We start from the raw sequence: 17,427 nt of genomic DNA, 5'->3' as shown, positions 1-17,427 counted from the left end.
TTGCGACACTGAAATCATCATTGTCAGACGTCGGAAGGATATCAGTGGATAAGAAAACATTATTAGGGGGTGAGAGTGGGGAGGAATATTATTCAAACTAGCTACATTTTATTCAATATTATTATTTCAATTCCATATTAGACCATCTCAAATGGATCCTGATTGGTTTAGCTTCTCTACATGCGGTACCCTCATCATATCGTGGGCTGGTACGTCACATCGCGATTCTCCTGACCAGACCATGGGGTTTAGTGGATCAGTCATGGAGATTCCTCCCTATGCTTCACCAGCGGTGACCACAACACAAACTGCGCGCACGCAGCGTGCATCACAAGCTCTAACACAAGCAGATGTTGGAAGGTAAATAAACTGGCTTCTGTATTATTATTATTTTTTAGTTGACGTTATTAGTGAGTTATCCGTACAGAGGCGTAGCGATGGGGGAGGGAGCAGTAGTTACGGGGTCAACTACCCAAAACGCTTTACTAAACTCCAAGATATGTCGGGAAACTCTAAACATGAAACGCGTACGCTTGTGTATTGGCGGGAAAATGGTACGTTTGTCTACCAACCCCCATCCCCCATGACCGACACCTCGATACACCCCTGATACGTTTTTACTGAGACGCACTAAGAAAGAAGTAGCTAGTAATCATATCACATACCGCACTAAATGTACCTGATCGTTGTATATCCCTAAGGTCTGGAAGTCGTGTAACTGCTGTAACTACCAGCGACAAGGAGGGTGGAACAACTCATAAATCTCCACTTGTCTACTTAGGGAATGCATTTTCCAACCTTACTCGCGCTATCGTAAGTTGAACTTTTTGATATTAATCATATTGATATTAACCTGGTCAATGCATTTTATATTTTTCTAACTTGATGATGTTTATTTGTTTTCTTCCCCTACCGCACCCCCAAGGGTTACCACAAAAAAAATCCTGTGCTTTTTTCAACACTATAATGGTTTTCTATTCATTGTTTTTTTATTTTCCATTTTTTCGTTTCTCATTTTTCCAGTTTTTTTCTCTATTTTTTCGTTTTTTAATTTCTACTTTTCTCCAGGTCCTGGCTCATCGTGGTAAATACTGGACTATGTTACAAAACGCCTGTCGTCGCCTGTGGAACACGACCCAAGCCGTCTTGATCCGAGTAGTAGCAGGAATTCTAAGACTAACTGATGATCCACAGGGGGAGGTTAAGGCAGATATTGACATCCTGAGGGGGGCCCTGTGGAAGCCATTTTACACTGCAGTGGATTGCTTGATGGACATGATCGTACATCTGCAAGGGGATATTAAACTGGACAATGAACAAAATAAAAAGGTATGTTTTTATCAAACATTTGAAACCAGATATGAACTTCCTGAAAGAACGCCGACATTACTACAGTACGCCATGCGTCTTGAAGTCGCGTCGTCTATATCTATGTGTTTTCTTTCTTTAAAAGCACGACAAGGTCAAGAAAGGTGATGTTGAGATAACCCAAGATTCAGGGCTGATGGCAGGTATAGAGGAAGAGAAGGGCGGCTCCAGCCTTCGCTTTGAGATCCCATTGGATAACAACACCACACTGGACATGCGTTGGGTCAAGAGGCTTGTACTTTACGCTGCTGAAATGATGTTCTATGAAGGCAAATCGGAGCGAGTTGTTGATATTATATTGCGGTTTAACGCATTGTCAAGGTAGGATTATTTTTTTCTAAACGTAACTAGAACCCTTGACGTGGATGTGACGTCATCGCCGCCATATTTAATGACCTCACCAAAAGCGAACTTAGTCTTGGTTTATATGAACCAACAATATTGTCTTATTCCGTATTTTTGTTTCTTTGTCTAACAGGAGTCGCTACGCTGAATCTGTACTTCCCATGCTAATCGTAGCTCAACGGAAACTCGCCGATCGAATCAAAGAGCATGATGGACCTTCGGCAAGCCAGCCAGTCATCAAGGTATCCAAGGAAACGGGCGTGGCTGAGGAAATCGTTATAGTTCCTGCTGAGTACGAAGCGATTGAGCCTGCGGTCCATCTGGATCCTATTGGACATGATGTGTACAGCGGCAGTACGGAGGCGTTGCGTCTTATCTCGGTGCCTATAGATATTAATGAGAGTCTGAGCAATCTACATGAGGCATTAGACATCAAGCACCATACAGCAAGGGTACTTGAGCACAGCAGACAACTGCTGTTGTGTTATCTCGCAGGACAACAGAAAGGTATAGACTTATAATGATCTTTGGTCTCTTATTGTCTTATACCAGCATATAGGGGACACCAGTAGTTTCTATTTGTTTAACTTCTTTAGATCACTCCCTCCTCTCCCTGGCTCTTTCCTTCATTCATTCCTTCCTCCTTTCTTCAGTTGATCATTCACTCGCTCATCGCCCACCCACCCACTTCCTTCACCCCTCCCTCCTTTCTTCAGTTGATCATCCACTCACTCATCGCCCACCCACCCTCTTTTTTCCTCCCTCTGTCATCCGCTCACCCCGTCTCTTCCTTCCTCACTAATTTTATTGCTTGATCGTTCTAACTAATCCTTGTTCTGATGACTGTTGATATTTTTATCAGGTTCTGGTGGCAGCCATCATCTTTTACGTCGTGGATCATCACGTGTTGGTTTTGTACCCACCCAGGTCAAACCACCAACAGATGTGCCTACTGATCTGACAGACCAGGCGTATGAATCAGTAGAGGACATCACTACATACACACTACAGCCATCACAGCTAGCTGTGGTGATCTCTTCATATGATAAGACCATCGGTAAGACAATATAGGCAATAGCAAGAGAATGGGACACGGGATAGTGATGGGGAAAGTGATGAGATAGGAATTAATGCACAGTCAGAAATAAAAAAGCACGGGGGAGGGGATGTGTCTAAAACAAAAACAGGGACTTGCGACATATTTCTTAGGCGTACAGAAGTAAATAGAGATGCATCATAGCTTTGGGTCAGGTCTAGGGGTGGTCAGAACGAGTGTATGAATGAGACATGTCTTGAGTCTTGCGGTCTTCTATTTAAAACTCGTTTTATATCTGACTAGCGTTTTGATTTTGTTGTGTTAGAAATGCTTCAAAGTCGACAGCAGCGTGGTCTTGCAGCTCAAGCTATGCATGAACTTGGAAGCATCATGTTCCATAGTGGGAATATCAGGTATATGTTTGTGATGTGTTTTATTTCCTTCTCCTTCCTAACCCATCTCCTCCTTCCCTCATCATCCATCTTGTCTTTCTCTTCCATCCCCTCCATCTTCTCCTTCGCCCCATTCTACATCTTCTCTTTCTGCTTCTCCTTAATTTCCTCCCACCTCTTCTTCTTTTCCATCCTCTAGTTTGTCTCTTCCTCTCCTTCTCTCCTCCTCTCTTCCTCTCTTCCTCTCTTCCTCTCTTCCTCTCTTCCTCTCTTCCTCTCTTCCTCTCTTCCTCTCTTCCTCTCTTCCTCTCTTCCTCTCTTCCTCTCTTCCTCTCTTCCTCTCTTCCACCTCTCCTTCCTCCTTCCTCGTGCAAAATTACTTCCAGACCTTCGCGGTAATCGTCAGCAAACACCACTAGAATAACTGCCACATAATTATTCATCAGAATGGCGTACAAGTGGTGGGCTGAAGCCTTAGACAACATTCTCAACACATCTGATTCGCTGAAGAATTGGAGAGATATTGCTTCTGCTCAAGGTCAAGACATCAGTCCTTCTGAGGTGTTCCTACAAAGATGTGGCATCTGGGGCTGTTTGTTGGCTGCTTTACTTGCTTCTAACATCGCTCAGTAAGTTTCTCATGTATTAACAAATATATAGGAAACGCGTTCTATGCGCAAATATAAAACGCAGGGGTTGCATAACACGAGAGAAGTGTTAGGAGAAGCATTACTCTTGCGCTAAAAACGAGAATAACTGCTATGTTAGATACAAACAAGGAAATATAAAGTGTTCGCAGTCACGGTCCGCAGGTATTTACGTTGACAACCAATTAACCTATTCCAATATATTAGTTATGTTATACTGCAATATATTACTACATAGTACCGTAACGATCACTGTAGGTCATGGTTCTTTTGAAAGTACATCGCTTACCAAGCCATGAGGCATGGTGACGGCTTGTTATTAGGAATTATTACCAATTATTTTTGTTTTTGTACAGGTATGTTCATACATCTAACCTTGGTCTTCGCCAAGAGTGCTGTCTACTCTCTGCCACACTTTTTAAGGTATCTCAAACATGGCTACTTGTTGATACTGGTGTAACTGCGCATTTTTCGATAATTTTGTTCAGTCCATCTCTAATGTCTAACCTATTTACTCCATAATAGATAAAGAATACGCCCGATGTTGAATTTGTTCCTTGTGTAAAATACAGAGCCTCATCCCTTTACAGCCATTCTCAATCACGCGCGCCGCTCTAGCGATTGTTTCTGTCGCGACGAAGAAGCTTTTGGTGGACGTCAATCAAGGCGTTTCCATGACATTCTATAGGCACATGCCCTTACAGCTTTGTGTTTTCCGACAATGTTATGGAAACGCCTTGTGATTGACGTCCACCAAGACTTTTTTCGTCGATACAGAAACAATCGCTAGAGGACGCATATGATTGAGAATGGCTGTAATTATCTATTCTAACTGTTTGTTGTGTCTATTCAATTAGGCTCTATTCCACACCTCCTTACCCCACCCCACAGCAGACAAAGACTACGCCTTGTATGACGTCGGTTCCGGGTTTGAGGTCAAGGAACTTCTTCCAGGAGTTGATCTCCTATCAGACGTGTTTCGAAGTGATGGACGGTCTGTGGTGGCTGCTCTGACTTGGGTGACTGAGGAACTTGCGCGTTCTAGGCACTATTTAAAAGTGAGTTTTTTTTCTACATGGACTATTCTCCATGAGAATGACTGAGATATTAAAATCCTGCTGAAGTACTTGACTGCTAGACTACAGGGAAAACTCCATTGTTTCAATCCATATGTCTCGTTGTTTTGTCATATTTCCACCTCGCTACGCTCGACCAGATTGGTTGGATTGAACTGTGTTACTGAACAGAGTGCGTTGCTGAAGACACCCTCGCGCGCAGCCTGTTTTACAAAGAAGTGCAAGAAAACACCATTGAATAACCTCGTTCCCAAGCACTATAACTTATCTATATTCTATATCTTCATGTATTTCAAAAGTGCCACGCGGTCCACATATTCTCATTATTGAAAAAAAAACTTAGGCTTAGTATTAGGGCTTAGTATTTTCTTTTTTTTTTTTTTTTGCTGCTATATGATAAAACAATTAAAGCTATTTTATTTCTTAAACAGATTTCGATGAGAGATACCAAGAGCTAGAAGTCAAACGCTATGATACTGATATTTATTTCCTTTCCTATTCTTTTCTTTTTTCATAGGTTCTCCCATTAATCACCTTGTGTCTATACTTTACCAGTTACGTGTGCAGAGACGTGCAACGCACAGTGGATATTCGTATACTTAGGGTAACTTTTATACCTATGGAAATGTTATATATCATAGTAATTCAGATTCAACGTTTTGTAGAAGGATTTAAGTAGGGTGCCTGTCCACCCCGCGGTGCTTTAATATATAAGTAATAAAATGGCCCGAAAAGTAAATTCGCTTCTTAGATGTGAGCCTCCTCCCCCCCCCCCCCCCCCCCCCTCCCTCCCTCCCTCACTCACTTCTCTCCGTTTTTTAATATATGAGAAATACAATGGCTAAGATGTGGTATATGCCCTCCACTCCCCCCTCCCTTTCTCCCCTCCCCCCTGCCCTAATTCAAACAAACTTTCATATGGATTTTGGATTTTTGTGTCGTTATGATTCGTTTCTCTTTATCTTTCAAGGCACGTGTGCTGACAGACCTAGGATTATATTCACAAGCCATTACAGTACTGTCTGATCTACTGCACGGCGAACGACTACCTCGAGCAGGCCATGATGGTCTTAGATCTGTTGAGACCAAAAATAAGGTAAATTACTCGGAATAAACAATTGCGAAGAATAAATAATGGCGCGTCCGATGTATAAGACGGACTGTACCGGAAAAAAAAAGTTTCGTGTGTTTGTCTTTCTTTTATGGGTAAAGGTGATCGATGTGCCGTCTTAATCCATCTTTGTTGTATTCTCTTGTGGGCAGCTGTTAATATCAATCGACGTCATTACTGTAACAAAGCTTTATTTGCCCCCTGTACGCCACATAATGCCTTGCGATTCAAGATGGCCGCCGTATCGTCGAAGTACTCCTTTGAATTACCACTGATAACAAAGATTTGATATTTCTGTTATTAACAGAATGCGCAATGATGGCGAGTTTGTCTGAATCGAAGGATGTTTATTGTGATTTTAGTGTGTGAGCAAAGCTGAACGAAGAGAGAGATTTTAGTGTACTGTTACTTTCTACGATTATCTGATGTTATATTTTCATCTTCCAGAAAACCAAAACCACCTATGCTAATAACAAACCGCTCACCGATGCAAGCAACCTAGAGGTAGGTTAAAAGATTTTCGATTCTGGAAGTTTTTTAGGGTGGGAGGGGTTGTGGGGTTGGTGGAGGAAGTGGTTGGTGAAGTCAAGCCTTGAAATAACCTTGCGGAGTAAAGAAAATCAGAGAACCTGGAGAAAAACTCTGGAATAAAGATATTAAACTCGAGACCCAGAGGTGAGTGGCGAGTACACTACTGCTACGTCACCCTTTCAAAGAATGTTAAGGACAGTCTAATTATAATTTCTTTGTAACAGGTTATGAACGACCTACTTGAGTATCGTCTGCCCCCACAACTTGCAAAATTATATGGACCACAACTGTCCAGTCGCTTGAAGATAGCCTATGTGCATTTGTTGATCACCATGGCAACGTCTATCTATGCTATTCCTTTAAATATGCGAGAAGAGTGAGTAGATGCCCTTGTTAATGATGCTTTTGTCGTTGTCTTTGTCAGTCCCTTCGCTGCTGCTGTTGCTATTGATGAATAAAAAAGTAGTCAAACACATCTTCCCTGACGATGGGCATTAAGCCCAAAAGCTTGGGGAAAAGTAAAATCAAGGTTGTTGATTCCGCATTTGTCATATAATATGGATCCAACCTACAAAAACACGTTAGTTTTAGGATATAAAGCATGTGCATCATAAAGCATGTGTTACATCATAACCACCAACGTGGTTAACGATGACAAAGCATTCCTCATTAGGTTCTCTTGTTAGATCAACCAACATGGCGGTTGCTTCATCGTTATTCATATCACGAGGGATTTTGAGTCACATGGTTACACACACTGAATTGGTGCTGATGCTGCTGTCGTTGTTGCTATTGTTGCTTACTACTGCAGCGCTGGCGCCATTAATGCCATTGGTGTTCTCAGTTGTGCTTTAACTGTGCTATTATTGCTGGCGCTCTAACTGTCGGTGCTTTAGTACTGCTGCTGCTGCTGTTCCCGTTACTTGTGTTGAAGCGGTAAATATTTTCACACACGATTAACAGTCATATATTCTGTGCTTATCCTTCAGGTTGGATCGGTTTTATGTCGAGAAAGCAGAAGCAGATGCCGAAGCCGAAGAAAATGCGCAGATTGCTCTCGGAGCTGCTCCCCCGTTACTTCAACTTGGCAAGAAACTCGGAAAGCCAAAGAAATCTGGTAAGTTTTGACCCCGAAAAGGTAAGAGGTTTGTTTTTGACCCCGCTTGGTTTAGTTCAATTCACAAATCCCTTCCCCAACTGTTCCATATCTTCATTTCCAATGGAGGTGATCGTTGATCGTCTATCTTTACTTATTCTTTTCCAGACGACACCTTAACTGTTAAGAGCCCCACACTACTTCCATCGAAGAGGATTATTGAAGCCGATGCCAGTCCTGAAGCTTATAAGGTAAGATGTGCTTACTAGTTGGTAAATCTTCACTACTATGAAAAAAATTAAGAATACCTTTGTAATGATGTATGGATACCTATGATGATGATCGTGGTGTTTGTAGTGATAGTGGTGGTGATGATGATGATGAAGGTGATACCACGGATGATGATACCAATGATGATGGTGATCGTGGTGCATGGCAGTATTGGTGGTGGTGGTGATTATGATAATACCAATGATGATGATGATCGTGGTGCATGGCAGTATTGGTGGTGGTGGTGATTATGATAATACCAATGATGATGGTGATCGTGGTGCATGGCAGTATTGGTGGTGGTGGTGGTGATTATGATAATACCAATGATGATGGTGATCGTGGTGCATGGCAGTATTGGTGGTGGTGGTGGTGATTATGATAATACCAATGATGATGATGATCGTGGTGCATGGCAGTATTGGTGGTGGTGGTGGTGATTATGATAATACCAATGATGATGATGATCGTGGTGCATGGCAGTATTGGTGGTGGTGGTGATTATGATAATACCAATGATGATGGTGATCGTGGTGCATGGCAGTATTGGTGGTGGTGGTGATTATGATAATACCAATGATGATGATGATCGTGGTGCATGGCAGTATTGGTGGTGGTGGTGATTATGATAATACCAATGATGATGATGATCGTGGTGCATGGCAGTATTGGTGGTAGTGGTGGTGATTATGATAATACCAATGATGATGATGATCGTGGTGCATGGCAGTATTGGTGGTGGTGGTGGTGATTATGATAATACCAATGATGATGATGATCGTGGTGCATGGCAGTATTGGTGGTGGTGGTGATTATGATAATACCAATGATGATGATGATCGTGGTGCATGGCAGTATTGGTGGTGGTGGTGATTATGATAATACCAATGATGATGATGATCGTGGTGCATGGCAGTATTGGTGGTGGTGGTGATTATGATAATACCAATGATGATGGTGATCGTGGTGCATGGCAGTATTGGTGGTGGTAGTGGTGATTATGATAATACCAATGATGATGATGATCGTGGTGCATGGCAGTATTGGTGGTGGTGGTGATTATGATAATACCAATGATGATGATGATCGTGGTGCATGGCAGTATTGGTGGTGGTGGTGATTATGATAATACCAATGATGATGGTGATCGGGGTGCATGGCAGTATTGGTGGTGGTGGTGATTATGATAATACCAATGATGATGATGATCGTGGTGCATGGCAGTATTGGTGGTGGTGGTGATTATGATAATACCAATGATGATGATGATCGGGGTGCATGGCAGTATTGGTGGTGGTGGTGATTATGATAATACCAATGATGATGGTGATCGTGGTGCATGGCAGTATTGGTGGTGGTGGTGATTATGATAATACCAATGATGATGATGATCGGGGTGCATGGCAGTATTGGTGGTGGTGGTGGTGATTATGATAATACCAATGATGATGGTGATCGTGGTGCATGGCAGTATTGGTGGTGGTGGTGATTATGATAATACCAATGATGATGGTGATCGTGGTGCATGGCAGTATTGGTGGTGGTGGTGATTATGATAATACCAATGATGATGATGATCGTGGTGCATGGCAGTATTGGTGGTGGTGGTGTTTATTATGATAATACAAATGATGATGATGATCATGGTGCATGGCAGTATTGGTGGTGGTGGTGATTATGATAATACCAATGATGATGGTGATCGTGGTGCATGGCAGTATTGGTGGTGGTGGTGATTATGATAATACCAATGATGATGGTGATCGTGGTGCATGGCAGTATTGGTGGTGGTGGTGATTATGATAATACCAATGATGATGATCGTGGTGCATGGCAGTATTGGTGGTGGTGGTGATAATAATGATGATAAAGATAATACCACGGATTGTGACACTAAAGATGGTTGTGGTGGTAGTTATTATCATGATACCAATGATGATATACAGGAAGAATAGTCTATCATAACCATGATAAAGATGTTCAAAACCTAGTTGCTCTTATAATCATAATGATTATGACGTTGATTTTGTTTATGCATAGCTAAGTAATTAACCCTTGTACTAATTAAATCTAAGGTCTTGCTTTGCTTGTTTAGGGTTTTCTGTTGAGTGTAGCTGAGCTTATCCTGGAAGAAGTCTTCGAAGCTGTCAAAGAAGTCGACGAGATGGAACTAGAACATGATGGTACGTACATCACAACTTTCGTAACTACATCATGGTGAATTGATGGGTTGCAAGCATTCCCAAGAGAGTCAAAAGACAAAAACATGGCGGCCATTGTGGTGCCGTTCACAATGGATGCTAATAAGAAATATTTTGTTAAATGGCACCATCATGGCCGAGATGACGTAACGTGCAATCGAAGAATAGGATTGTGGAACTGAATCACTCAGGCGGGGAGGGGGGCGGTTTTTTCTCATACCTTAGCCATGATAAGGGCCCTCATATTATCCCCACTGTCCATCCTCTGTACCACGAAAGTGTTAAGATTCTTTCTTGTGCTTCGGGAAGGAGACGCCTTGGTACGTTCTTCTTGGTTTCGGACATTAAGACGGGTCATCAAATGTTAGCGAATGGTTTTGTCTTCCTTAAATAGACCTGTTTAGCTTCGTTGCTTGTTGTGCACATTCCAGACCATGATGTGATGCCACTCATCGGAGTTGATTCTTTCATGCGTAAATATTGAACATGTTCGTCATATAAGAACAATTCTCAAGGGAATGTCAGTGCTCTGAAATGGGCAATTTTGCATTGAGTCTTGTTTTGTATATATATATCGTGTTTTTTCTTGCTACAGCCTTCAACGTGTCACCATCAGATCTGGAGATTCTTGTCCTTGCAAGACTTGAGTTATCTGGGATCTCTATTCAGCGATACCACGCGGTCACAGCAGGTTCTCTTGTGTACTCTGCTATGAGATCATTAGAAGATGCCGCTGTGCTGAACGAGTTGGACACTGATAAGCGGTAAGACACTGTCAGCTATAATGGTAAAACACTTAGAGAAGGTACAACACTGGTAGGAGGGAGGGGGGGGGGGGGAGGATTGGAGGGGGGAGGGAGGTATGATGGAAGTCTGAGATTGGTTGATAATCGGAAAAAATAGCAGATTTTTTTAAAAAACTTGTTTATAAAACTGCTGAAAAACAAACGTTTATTTTCACAGTAATTTCTGGGGGGAAAACCTTTATTTTTACAGTAAACTACTAAAAATGAAGTTGTTTTTACAGTAACTACTTTAAAAAATTGATTAAAAAAATGCCTTGTTAATATAGTTACATTTTATATGTGTTTATAAAGGTCCCCATCCATGTTCAACGCCAGTCCCTTACGTTCCATCTCCCCGACCGCCACCATCGATCACTTCCTCACGTCAAAAGCCCGCAGCCGTCTAGACGCTCGTCTCTGGTTAACCTGCCGTCTAGCATTAGCAAAGAGCCTCATTGAAGAAGACAGTGGTATGGGAAAACTTGGGGGTACCGCTAGAAGCATCACTGCTCGTATAGGATCTTGTGAACATCACTGTAAACAAGGGGTTGAAGAGGCAGAAGCTTTTGGTGACGTAGAGATGGCAGCAGAGTTTGGCCTGCTTGACTTTGTATGTAGTCTACAGAATGGAAAGATCTCTGATGCATTAGTTAGCAAGTTAGAGGTAAGCGTGCGACAGAAAGATTTTATCTTTATTTTTTTCCAGTCCGGTATCCTAAAAAATCGTGCGTTCTGATTGGCTGTTTGAGCGGGCGGTATTTTTCTCAGTATCTGCCCGCGCTCGCGGTCCGGTATCCTTTGGCGCTAAACAGCAAAACAAAACGATTACAAAAACAAGAAAAAAATACGGGAAAAAAATTAATAAGTTATTTACCGTTCTATAGTCTGTCTGGATAGGGAAAAACAGTGCCCTCGGTCTTGAAAACGTGTATTCAAGACCTCTGGCACAGTCTTTCCCTATCCGGACCTCCTGGCCGGTAAATAACATTAATATATTTTACATTGTAAAGTATAATGTCATAAAATAACACTTTTCGACGACTTTATTCATGTACAGGAGATAATAGTTCGTTTGGAGCGATGTCAAACCCTGTCCCATTCTGGTGAACTTCTGCTAATGTTGGCTGTGACTCAGTACGTTGATATCAACAAACAAGGCAGCTACGCTAAAGACTTGACCCATCTGCGAGATCCTGTTATAGCCTATCAGCAAGCAGCTAGTATTCTTATTAAACAGGTTTGTCTGTATGACTGTGTTTCTAATACATCCATGAGCATGTTTCTTGTGCGTCTTTGCTGCGACGAAGGAGTAGTGCCCGAAACGGTGTTCAAGTTACTCATAATGTATGTATCATGTTTCTCAAGATTTGGAAACAGCGTGTTGACAGTGCTGACTTTAAAATGAGCCAATCGCAAAGCGAGAAATTGCATACCATCCAATAGACCCCTTGAAGTACGTCGGAATGCAGCTCAATTTGGAGGACATTACAGTAGGTTTCCAATTCCCATGAGATTTAAAATCTTTTGTTCCTCCAAATTGAGCTACTTTGACGTCAGTCACATGCAAGGGGTCTATTACATCCTCAAATGCAGAAGTCATTTAGAGTACAGTCTCCCCCCCTTGGTTTTAAGTTCTTTCAATCCCAACTTCTGCTCTCTTTCTACAGCTAATCAATCTTGGAGAGTCTATTGACCGCAAACTAAAATCCCCCGTTCTGCCTCTACGAAATATCTATCTACAACAGATCAACTGGCTGGTCGAGATTAAACTTCGACTGGGACGTGGGTTATCACGTGGTACCCTAGATCAGAATTGTAATATGTCACATAGATGGAGTGACGCCGTGAGAGAACTAAAACTAGCTCTTGAACTAGTGCGCATGTCTGCTTACCGACGGAAACCCATTGGAGCACACATACTGTTCAGTATTGGTAAGAGGTTGAGAATCATTTGAATTGTTTGTGTAAGAAATGCAAACCAACTGCGCATGCCTAGAGCCATCTAAAATAGCACTTTTTTTGTAATGGACGTCTGTTTTCTGAATGTTTCTCTGAAAGAAAAATTCTTATTCTCTTTTACAACTTTATTGTGGACTAAAGTGCGCACAAATTTAGAATAGCACATGGATACGCCAAAAAACTTCCCCTCACTTAAATAACCCTATTCTTTTTCGATTTGTTTATTTTTTGACCCACTATAGGCCAAGTACAGAGGCGGATGTTCAATGCTGGTTTGATATCACCGCGAATTGCAGCCAACTCCTTTATTGAAGCGATCCAATACACATTTCTATCAGACCATGATCTTGGGTAAGAAAACCAAAGTCATAGGTAATGTTTTGTATATCTGTGAATCGGCACGATAATCGACTAAATACCCTGAACCACACACAGCGCGCGAAATCATTGCTTCTCAAACTCTTTACATTTTAACAAAGAAAAACGTAAATCATTAAAATTTGGTCAACTTTTTAATTTTAATTTTTCAAAAAAAAAAAGAAAAAAAAAAGATGAATGATGAATGATGAATGATTTGCATAAGAAGCCATAATTAGGTATTCCTCTTGTTTTCGACTCACTTCTCGGTGTTGGGATGTTGGATCAGACAATCAATCCTTCTTGTGCTTGAACATTACTTCTTTTTTTTCAAGACTGATGAAGCAGGCTTACATGGAGGTCGCCACAATATACTTGGAAAGTGTTAAGCAAACAACGTCTGCTCCCCCGACTCCTGATCTACGAAAAGAAGTCAAGTCAGCCAAGGCTGAGAAAAAAGAAGCTAAAACCAAGTCTAAGAAGGGTAAAGAAGGCAAAGAAGTCCTCAAAGAATCCGAAAAAGAAAAACGAGCTGTCTGGTCAGCGGTACGAGCTGCAGCGCTTGTGTCAATGGCGCAACACCGCTGTGGACTATTGACCGGTGATCCAGAAATTACAGCGTTGAAAATGAAGAAATTGGGTGAGTCGTTACCAAGCTTCGCGCTGTTTGATCTTCTGGGTACTGATGACGTGGTACCTAGTGCCAGTTCACTTGTCGGTAAAGACGGTCAAGTCACGCTCGGGACCGAAGTCAGTGGCACAAACACTGTCAAAATGACCTGGATTCAGATGCTCGGGTATCTATCGATGCTTCGTCGGCAGTGTTCGTACAAAGCCCTCGGAGTGGGCACGGAAGATTTGAATCCTTTGGCCATAGCACCGCTGTTTAGTGGTAGAAAGACGCAAAAGCTTTCTTTGGTTCATGGATTCTTAAGGAGTGAGCTTGGACCATATGCAGAGGAATGCTGTGGGGTCTATCCTATTGATGGTCTAACATTACCAGTTTTACCGGTTTTACCGGTTATTATTCAGACGCTCGTTACTCAGCCGACTGAAGCAGAGATGCCACGAACTCCGACAGAAAAGGCCGAAGGTAACTGAAAATGGATATTCTAAATGATGAAATATCAGAGTACGTAAATAAGTCTCGTGCAAAATCGTCAAAAATGTTTTATAAAAGAAATATAAAACGGCTAGTTATTAGTGTCTGCACTGTGATATGAACACGCTGGGAGCTGTAGAGCACTCGAAAAGCACTCCATTCCCGAGCTTGCTTCTCTCTTGTCTACAGCTCCCAGCGAGTTCATATCACTTGCGCGTATGTTTTATATTCCTCAATCATAATTACATAGTCTACTTCTTTTATCGTTGTTTACTATTGATGGTTTTCAACCATTCCAAAGAGAATTAAATAACGAAAGACACGGCGGCCATGTTGGAGGATATAGCAAAATAATTCATTGACAATTCTTTTAAGTTCCTCCAACATGGCCGCCGTAAGAACCATCAATTGTACCCATCATGTTCTACGTTCTACAGATATACTGGACCCGAAGCTACACTTATGCTACTTGAATCTTGGGACCACAATCGAATAATAAGTAGTTTATTAACGATTGCTGTTTTACATAGGCGTAGAAAGGATACTTATATCAAGCGCATTTAGGGGATATGCCTAATCTTATTTTTTATCGGTCGATATTAGATGGTAAACTAGAAACTCAATTATTCGTTCAACTATTAATAAGCGACCAACTTCTAGAGGCCAGTTGCTTAAGTCCTAAAGAGGGTTGCGCTAATTCATAACTCTACTCGGCGACCAACCTCTATTTAGCCGGCACTTGACAATTCCCCAAGCATGGACGCTTAATGAAAGTTCAAAATGGCTTTTGTGTATATCTTTCAGATCCCTACAAGTACTTTGCTGTAGTCCAGGGAATGTCTCCTTCCAGTGCAAGAGACCTCGAGGTGTCTGTCTATTGGGGTCAGTTACCAGTAGACACCCAGACACCTCAAGATACCAAGGACAGCAGTCAAAGTCAAGGGTGGGTCTTCATGTACGGTATGAACACCAAGGCATTCAACATGGCGTCCAATGCAGGGACCAATAATCTGAAGATTGGGTTGCGGTACTTACCCATAGCAGATGTGCAGGCTTTACATGAAGGGCTAATGAGCACGTTAGAGCTGGCTGAGAGTGAGTTACAACCAGCTCCTCAAGCAAACATCGCAGGTAAAGATAGAACGTTTTTACCTTTCCTTTATGTGTGTAAGTAATCCTAGTATGTGTGCGAAGAATCTTGACTGTACACGCCACGGTAATGGTACGAATTGGACGTCCCGTTGACATATTCACACCTCCCTATCAGACAACAGTATACCGTGCCTTAGACTAGCAATACATTCCGTCAACTTCCTTGTTACTTTTCCCTCTTCAACCCTGTTCCATTTTGTATAATACGATGTAGAACATGCCATGTCATTCATGTTTTCTTAGCCTGCGTTCAGCAAATAAACGAAAATCCTCGGCGAGAAACGAGCGGCAGAATTTTACCCCTGCATGGGTTGCCGAGGATGAGAAAGGAAGAACAAGATCACAATTTAAAACGGGTTTTAACAAATAAACAAAAATCCTCGGCGAGAAACTAGCGACAGAATTTTACCCCTAGTTTCCCGAGAATGAGGAACGAAGAACAAGATCAAAAATTAAAACGGGTTTTAACAAAGAAGGGGTGTCGCGTAACTTGACAATAGTCAGTCGTGAGCCTTTTGGCCCACTTCCAAGCTGGGGCGGTCTAACAAAGCTGCAATTGAAAGAATGATGAGAGCTCCGCTTTCACTAAAATATTGTGTGCTTTATAAGGTCGTCAAAGCAGAACAGAGTTAAGCGTTCCTGCGTCGCAAGACCCCAAAAGCCCCCAGTCTGTGGCTCCTGCTCGTAAGAAGCGTACGGTGGGGATACGTGCTTTGTCAGCCAAGCAAAGAAGAGAAGATGTCATACGAAACAAGCTAAAGGAGCATCTAGAACATATCTATTCTATCATGAAAACACCTGAAGATGTTGCTTCTAAGGTATAGATCGCTTATTCTTATACACCAAGACCGACCTGCATGAGAACTTGAACCAAACATCCCGGGGAGGAATTTAGATGTTTTTGCTTAATTTATTAAAGAACTCAGACAAACGAGAAGTTTCCCCCAAATCTCCAAGTTCTTTAAGACTGTACAAAGTACAGCAAGCAAGTTTTTAAATTTCTTTTGTAAATTACAAATTCCAATTAACTTTATTTTGCATAAGAATGAAGCAATAGAAAGTGCGCGTGTGATGTGTGCTCTCGTAAAGCTACGGACACACGCTGCAGCATTGCGCGCAATGTTGCATGCAATTGATGATGCAAGCTATGACACACGGTGCAATTTATGTTGCGAGCCATGACACACGGTGCAATTTGCTGCACGCAACGTTGCTGAAGTAGAAAACTATCCTACTTCAGCAACATTGCCTGCAATGTTGCGCGCAATGTTGCACCGTGTGTCTGTGCCTTAAAACACGCCCTCAAGCAAACAGGCCCCCGAGATTCATACTCAGTAATGTTCTAATACTGTTTTCCTTGCAGGACGTTCCTTTTGAGGTCACCCTACAGAACATAGCATGTCTAGAAGCCATCTTTGATCCATGTCGAGGGTACACAGCCAAGGCATCTGAAGCCTTTTTCAATTGGTTAATCACTATTTTCAAGGGATACTAGATCCACCTTCTTTCGTTTGACACATAATTTTGTAATTTACGAAGTGTATTTTTTTTACTCCTTTGGTATTTTGGAGATGCTTTATTCTTTTTTATTGCGTGAAAAAATTGCCAATTTGCAAAATAAAAAGTGCAATTATTTTAGAAAAATGGTAGCATTTTTTTTTTCTTACATTCGTACAAAGTTTCTGAAATTTATCGCCGCATAACTTCTCGATAAACATTTGGCTATTAGCGTATTCGTAACATTTTCGGCAAACATTCGTCTCCAAGTATTTTCAATCGGAATGTCTTCGGGCAAGGGGACTGTGTACGTAATACCATAGCTGGGGATTTGGACATGAATATTAGTCCGATTTACAAAGTCCTACAACAAGTCGATAGCTGAATGGCATTCAAGGAAGGTTAACAGAACTAACTTTACAACTTCAAGCTCTTGGCAAAGAGGCAAGTACCAAGTACGATGCTGCATAGCAATTTCTCAATGTTCGCGTAAATGGACTTT

The 17,427-nt window shown here is 41.8% G+C and overlaps 1 protein-coding gene across 1 annotated transcript in view; it reads left to right on the top strand.

Moving 5' to 3' along the window:
• LOC116304861 (cilia- and flagella-associated protein 54) overlaps positions 1-17,072 on the top strand; it is a 38,264-nt gene extending 21,192 nt beyond the window's left edge. The window contains exons 33-58 of the mRNA XM_031714648.2: positions 142-360; positions 702-813; positions 1,069-1,329; positions 1,454-1,689; positions 1,847-2,220; positions 2,576-2,770; positions 3,075-3,162; positions 3,588-3,770; positions 4,145-4,211; positions 4,646-4,846; positions 5,382-5,468; positions 5,835-5,960; positions 6,423-6,479; positions 6,731-6,882; positions 7,496-7,623; positions 7,771-7,853; positions 9,968-10,055; positions 10,669-10,837; positions 11,171-11,522; positions 11,916-12,095; positions 12,526-12,790; positions 13,060-13,168; positions 13,510-14,267; positions 15,081-15,407; positions 16,038-16,246; positions 16,792-17,072. Coding sequence (XP_031570508.2) covers positions 142-360; positions 702-813; positions 1,069-1,329; positions 1,454-1,689; positions 1,847-2,220; positions 2,576-2,770; positions 3,075-3,162; positions 3,588-3,770; positions 4,145-4,211; positions 4,646-4,846; positions 5,382-5,468; positions 5,835-5,960; positions 6,423-6,479; positions 6,731-6,882; positions 7,496-7,623; positions 7,771-7,853; positions 9,968-10,055; positions 10,669-10,837; positions 11,171-11,522; positions 11,916-12,095; positions 12,526-12,790; positions 13,060-13,168; positions 13,510-14,267; positions 15,081-15,407; positions 16,038-16,246; positions 16,792-16,923 — 5,158 coding nt within the window. The 3' untranslated portion in view covers positions 16,924-17,072. The remainder of the gene's footprint in view (positions 1-141; positions 361-701; positions 814-1,068; positions 1,330-1,453; positions 1,690-1,846; positions 2,221-2,575; positions 2,771-3,074; positions 3,163-3,587; positions 3,771-4,144; positions 4,212-4,645; positions 4,847-5,381; positions 5,469-5,834; positions 5,961-6,422; positions 6,480-6,730; positions 6,883-7,495; positions 7,624-7,770; positions 7,854-9,967; positions 10,056-10,668; positions 10,838-11,170; positions 11,523-11,915; positions 12,096-12,525; positions 12,791-13,059; positions 13,169-13,509; positions 14,268-15,080; positions 15,408-16,037; positions 16,247-16,791) is intronic.
• Positions 17,073-17,427: the final 355 nt, after the last annotated feature.

Source organism: Actinia tenebrosa, unplaced genomic scaffold, assembly GCF_029948245.1.
Source record: "Actinia tenebrosa isolate PJP-AT-01 unplaced genomic scaffold, QUT_ActTen_1.0 PGA_scaffold3__52_contigs__length_22856419, whole genome shotgun sequence".
NCBI lineage: Eukaryota > Metazoa > Cnidaria > Anthozoa > Actiniaria > Actiniidae > Actinia > Actinia tenebrosa.
This window is presented reverse-complemented; position numbering and strand designations above follow the sequence as displayed.